We start from the raw sequence: 6,442 nt of genomic DNA, 5'->3' as shown, positions 1-6,442 counted from the left end.
GGATCACGAGGTCAGGAGATTGAGACCATCCTGGCTAACATGGTGAAACCCCATCTCTACTGAAAATACAAAAAATTAGCCGGGCGAGGTGGCAGGCGCCTGTAGTCCCAGCTACTTGGGAGGCTGAGGCAGGAGAACGGCGTGAACCCAGGAGGTGGAGCTTGCAGTGAGCCGAGTTCACGCCACTGCACTCCAGCCTGGGTGACAGAGCAAGACTCTGCTTCAAAAAAAATGTTTTTTTAATACTTTCTAGTCACATTTTATATTTAGTCTAGGTAAAAAGCAACTTATTAACATCTCTATATAGTTTTCATTTAGCCCTGGAAATTTATTCCTGACTTGAATCAATCGATTAAACCTAATCAGTCTACTTTAAAAAGAAAAAAACAGTAAGAAGAGATTATTAACAGGTGGCTGAGAGTAACTGAACATCTAACTCATATTGACATGACTAAAATAAAAGGTTGATACGCTGCAACAACTGGTAAGACAATCCAATTATACCCATGATTTCATAAAAGTTTACTTCCACATCAAAAGACAAACATTGCTATTCTCATTTTTAACCATTCTAAAAGATACAAAATAAATAGAGAAGAGAGCAACAAATAGCAACAAACCATATAAAATATTTTTTCTAATCTTTAGATATTGAATTAAAATATTTAAAATATTTATTGTAAACATTATAAATATTTTTAAAAGACTATTTAAACTGGATAGTCTGGAATTTTCCTTTCCAAGAAAGTGTAAAGTGCAGATTATAATACAAAAATACCACAAAGATTTTACCATTCAACACTAGAAGTAACTTAAAAGGCACACATTATACATTCAAGAAGAAACAGGAAGAAGGGTCTAGCAGACGTGAATACCAAACAGTCTACAGGTAGCACCAGATGAGCACTGTTAAGTATTACAACAGTACAATGGCAATATATGGCTTCTACTATTAGCAATGCATATTTTGTATAACAAGCTATGGAATTTTTTAAATGGTTTCTCTGTTTTTGTTTTTAAATCATCTAGTACCTATTACAGAAGTATATTTTAGTAGAACCATTGTACCATGCAAAACAAATTATAAGACTCTATTAAATGCTTCCTTGAATGAAAATGTTGGTGCTATAATAATCATTGGTTTCACTGACTGAATACATTTAAAAAGCGTTAATACAAAAGGAAGTTGCCACCTTCACATATACACACAAAACTTTTTGTTAACATTTAGCTTCTAACAAAACATTAATTAATGCACTGTTAAAGTACTACCTTTCTTAGATCTCAAAATGTGTTGCCAAAAGCAAACGTTACAAGAACAGTGACCAAGATATTTAATACAGTTAACACAAATTGAACTTCAATGTGATTTTTTAATATTTAAATATAATTTTGATTACTTAGAATTTTTCCCAAGGCAAATATAATTTGTCTACATAACAACAACCCAGAATATGCTGCTATGGAATGTTCCCAGAAATACATTTAACAGTTTATTATAAATGGTAAACAACTAATCACTCAACATTTATAATACTAAGCATATTCTTTAAACTTAACCCCATTCTATTTCCCTTCAGACACTTAACTATTCTATGTGCCTGGACAGCTCTGAGTTTTTAAAATGCAGACTGCTGTGTTTCCACTGACAGTTTAAATATATTTTTAATTTTTGGTATTCAGAATATCTACCACAACAGCAGTTATGACGATTCAAGAGTTTGCTGATTTTGCTCTTGAAATGTACTCCCCTCAAAGGGCCGGCAGCATGTGAGACCCACCCCAGGTCATCACATGCATGACCTTACCCCTTCTGGGTGGTAACAGCTTACTTTCATAATTGCTTAGATCAACGATTCCCAACTTGTGCTTGCTACATACTCACATAACCAGCAGTGGGTCCCTAAAGCAGTGATGATTCTCAACTGGCTGAGAACCTGCCAACGATCAAGAAGAGTCACAGAGCCAGAGACTGTGGGAACCACCAAACTGGTTTCCAATAATTGAGAGAAGAGTGTGCTGTTTCCCTTACCCACCCACGTCTCCTAAGGGCTACAGGGACTGCCAAAGAGAGACACACCTTCTTTTGAAAACAAACGTGTGCTCTCACATCACCCCACGCAAGAAACAGGGAGTCCCAGGTCCTTAGGGTTGCACAGATAGAACGTTCACAAGTGGGGTTTCTTAGAAATAAATCACTGATTGCCAAAGGTTACATCTGAATCTTTTAAAGGATAGAGCTCTTCATTATCAAAAGACTAAAACACCCGCAGTTAAGTTACCCAGAGTTCTGAAGTCTTCATAGTATGGCTAAGAAAACCAAAAAAGGATCCCAATAAAACAAGTAACCAAAGCGTTTGATAGAAAAATGTACAGTGATAAGCAGAGGAAAAACAATGAGCCACTGCCTGAGCCCAACATACCCGCTCTCTAAAGACTCATAAAGGAAAAGAACAGTAACCGGAGAGCAACCGCTCTGCCGTCTCACCATGTCCCCTGTCTAGGCATGAAACTATCCTGCTTTAAATATTAGGCCCTCTGAATGAGTTAAAAATCTAACCCTTTTCAAGATAATCCTCAAATAAATTAGAAAAATCTCAATTTTATTCTGATATACTATTTCCAGAATTCTGATCTTTTAACCTCTAAAATGTGAGAATGGTAGGAGAGCTTGTTTTAAAACAAGGCTTTTTTTTTCAAGTTTTCATTAAAATAAATTGGAAAAATCTTTTTTATACATTTTATGTATATATAAACTCAAAAATGACAGTGAAAGACATCTGAACGCTCCTAAATGATGGCAGCAGAAACCCAAGCAATTTGGGTGCAACTAGAAGTGGCAAGAACTTAGAGACCCTCTCCTTTCACGCTTCCCAGCTTCAGAGAGGAGTCGACCACTGACCGCCTGGCTAATCAGCTGGGTGAATGTTCACGCTTCCCAGCTTCAGAGAAGAGTCTACCGCTGACCACCTGGCTAATCAGCTGGGTGAATGTCATCAGCAAACACCTCAAGGAAAGAGCAGCTAACCAAACATTGAAGTTAAAAATTTCAGGGGGAAAATAACTGTTCAACTTAAAATCCTGAGGTTCACTCTTCTCTCACAAATAGCAGGTCATATTCTTTAAACAATTTTTATTTTAAAGTGCTTAAACACAAAGGCCTCAAAAATGGCCTAGTAATACTATCAGTTAAGAATATCTGTTACAAAATTATAACCTATTTAAAATCTAACATTCAAGTTTAAAACAAATGGGTGAAATCCAGAATTAATGCTAGAGCTTCACCCTTAATCAGTACTCTTACATCCTGGAACTTCATGAGCCGCCTAGTATTGTATGATCCATAGGATTAAAGCGGGACACCCTAGATTAGAAATATCTAGCTGAAGTGCCTCTATTCTTAACGTTCTTACTTGTTCCATGTTAAATTAGGCCAAAAATAAGCAGTAGTAAATATGGTCCTCTGAGGAAAGAATGGCCTCACATTAATTATATATTAATCTCGTTAAAATAAATGGCTAATGGACAGAAATTTCAAAATGTATTTAAACAGGAAGAAGAGATGATATTACCAGGTCACTTTAAAAATAATGTAACCATATTCATTTTTAAAAAACCAAACCTACTCATTGCAAACTGAACATTCTCAAGTATTTTAGTCATGAATTCCTGAAATTTTTTACTAATGTGCATATAAATTTAAAACAGAGTAATTCACATACTCAAATTCATGAAACAAGAGAACCAATAATTACTCTCTTCTCTGTGAAAAATGTCTAATCAACGTGTTCATCAAAGAGAAGAATCTAATGGGCAATATTTCTTCCTTGACATCTTGATTCAAACTTGATTCAAAGGTGAAAATTACTCAAAATGAAACTTGAGGTGATCATGAATTGAAATTTCTCAAGTAGAATAAATCTACTCTGCCATCGGCTGCAAAAAGTATTGTTCTAAATAATTCCACTTATCTAAGGGATAATGTACAACTGCCTGGAGGCAAAGCTTTAGCTTTAGATAAAATGAGACCTTTGCCCTCAGTCTTTCAAACTAGCTCCACTCACATCATGGACTTCTCCACCTGGTGAATTTTCATTTTAAATCTTCAACTCATTTTTAGATTGTAGTACAAAACTCATCAGTAAACATTTTCTTGGTATTTTCCATACTGGCTTTTTATATGCCAGACACATGGTGATTTTTTTTTTTCCCTGAACGTAATTTATAGAAATTCCCTGAATAACAAAAAGAAAACAATTTTGTTATATTCACTTGACAGCTAAAAAGAATTCCAAAAAGAACACAACTATTTTGCTGCTGTAAGTATATAAAGAATATTTTTACCATTCCATTCACGTCACTGGAATGTATAGGGAAGACATCTGTACAGCAAATAAAGAAGTCAGCAGCCAGAGTTAAAGAGAGAAGTCAATGTGCACTGTCATAGGAAGAGTTACGAATTTTTAAAGGCCCGGGATTAGCCACCCAAGGATTCAGTTAAGTACAGTACAAAGCTAACAACTCACAATTTACAAGTGGGTTATAAAAACTCTATAGTATCACATTAGTTTGCTAAAGAACTATGAATCTTCCAGTTGTAAACTGATAAATTCCTGAATGCATTTCTTATACTGCATTTCAGTATGGTTATTAGTAGAATATTGACCTGGCTGTCCATAAAGTCCTTCTGATTCCCGCATCTCTTCATTCATTCTTGCTAAACGTAACCTAAAAATAAATAAAATAGTGTTTTAGATGACATTATACAATGTCATAAATAAAGTCTATAGACAGGCAATACATGTACTAATGTAATTGTCTTTTATTTGCCATTAAAATAATCTGGCTTTTAGTTTATCAAACCCAGCAATCTGAGGTACAAAGGTAACTATCTCACCTTCATACAATTCTCATGAGAATGGACAACAAAACTTTTCCGACCACTGCATTTTAGTTCTACTTCAGCAGCATCCCTGCAGTACCTCTAGTGGCTTGTTCCCTCCAGATGCCTGAGAATTCCTGACTCTTACAGCGACCTGCCAAATTTTAACTGCCAACTGTTGAAATTATTGTTTCTACAGTGCAGAAGTGAGACCCTGTCATAAGTTCACTCTGGTTTGCCCTGAAGTGAGGTCGTTCCAGACACATAAACAGCATGTGTCGCCTCTAAACACTGGGAATATATTTTGTTCTCTCTGGCAACTGCAGCGTGTGACATGGAATTTTCCTATCTTCAAAGTTCCACAATTCCCTTCATCTCCTCACTTGACCACTCTGTGTATTAACAACAGTTCCACAAATCTTCCTTTGGCATTTGGGTTTTTACAGAGGATGCTTACTTACAAAAATTCTTAAGTGAAACTGAAGCACTCACACCAAGTAAAACAAGAAAATTTAGATGATCTGAGAACAGATTATTTTTAAGGGAAGGGTCCATTGCTATATAGGTATTGCCTTGGAGGCTGCCTGCAGAGCTTCTTTATATCATTCCTATCTTTTCTTGAATAACTTATCTTTCTTCCACTGTCAATCTGTAATGATTTAAGAGTTCTACATTTTCCTGCAATAGCCTCCATAATAACAGTAACCCCTCCTTGGGGAAAGGATCTGAGAAAGTATGTTTTGCCGTTTCGATTTTTTATTTGGCAGAAGGGTGACATATGAGAGGTCAAGAATTCTCAGCAGGAGCTCAGGAGTGTGCATGGACCTATTTCTTCTCCAATGATGGGGGATAAGCAATTATGGGCTTCATTTAGCCCAGGATAAAATGAGTAAGTGACAATACAAAATATGCTTGAGGTTTCTTACATAATAAGGTATAGGTGGCAATTAATTTTCTGAATTCCATGTGTAATAAACTACTTTGATCTGATATGTAAATCAAATTAAGACCTCAAAATTATTTAAAAGATCACATTAAATTTTATTCAAACATTCAAAAGCATGCATTTTAATCTTAAAATTAATCAAGTATTCAGGTAAATAATTTTTTTTTTTCTCGTTCATCCTCCCAAGTAGCTATGACTACAAGCATGTGCCACCACACCTGGCTGATTTTTAATTTTTTGTAGAGATAGGGTCTCGCTGTGTTGCACAGGCTTTTCTCCAGTTTCTGGGCTTAAGCAGCCCTCCTACCTCAATCTCCGGAGCAGCTTGGATTGGGGTGGCAGCACCTGGTTTTATGTGGACAATTCTTTTTAAAAACAAGTACAAATTCCTACCACTGCCCAAAGGTAATGGAACTTCACAAATTACTAACATCAATGCAACTGTCTTGCCTACAGAATTGTAGAATCCTCTAATTCTCAAGGTAGTAGAATAATTACCTGTTGCTCTAACAATCCCAGCCTCTGCCCTAGTACTATACAAAGAGATAAAGAAATCATTTTAGGCCGGGCGCGGTGGCTCACGCCTGTAATCCCAGCACTTTGGGAGGCCGAGG

The 6,442-nt window shown here is 36.1% G+C and overlaps 1 protein-coding gene across 1 annotated transcript in view; it reads right to left on the bottom strand.

The window, feature by feature from the left end:
• ACAP2 (ArfGAP with coiled-coil, ankyrin repeat and PH domains 2) overlaps nt 1-6,442 on the bottom strand; it is a 183,984-nt gene that overhangs the window by 6,628 nt on the left and 170,914 nt on the right. The window contains exon 24 of the mRNA XM_011961204.1: nt 4,667-4,728. Coding sequence (XP_011816594.1) covers nt 4,667-4,728 — 62 coding nt within the window. The remainder of the gene's footprint in view (nt 1-4,666; nt 4,729-6,442) is intronic.

This window comes from Colobus angolensis, unplaced genomic scaffold (assembly GCF_000951035.1).
Source record: "Colobus angolensis palliatus isolate OR3802 unplaced genomic scaffold, Cang.pa_1.0 Scaffold54, whole genome shotgun sequence".
In the NCBI taxonomy this organism is placed as follows: domain Eukaryota; kingdom Metazoa; phylum Chordata; class Mammalia; order Primates; family Cercopithecidae; genus Colobus; species Colobus angolensis.
The sequence above is the reverse complement of the archived record's forward strand: the minus strand, read 5'-3'. Positions and strand labels throughout refer to the sequence as shown.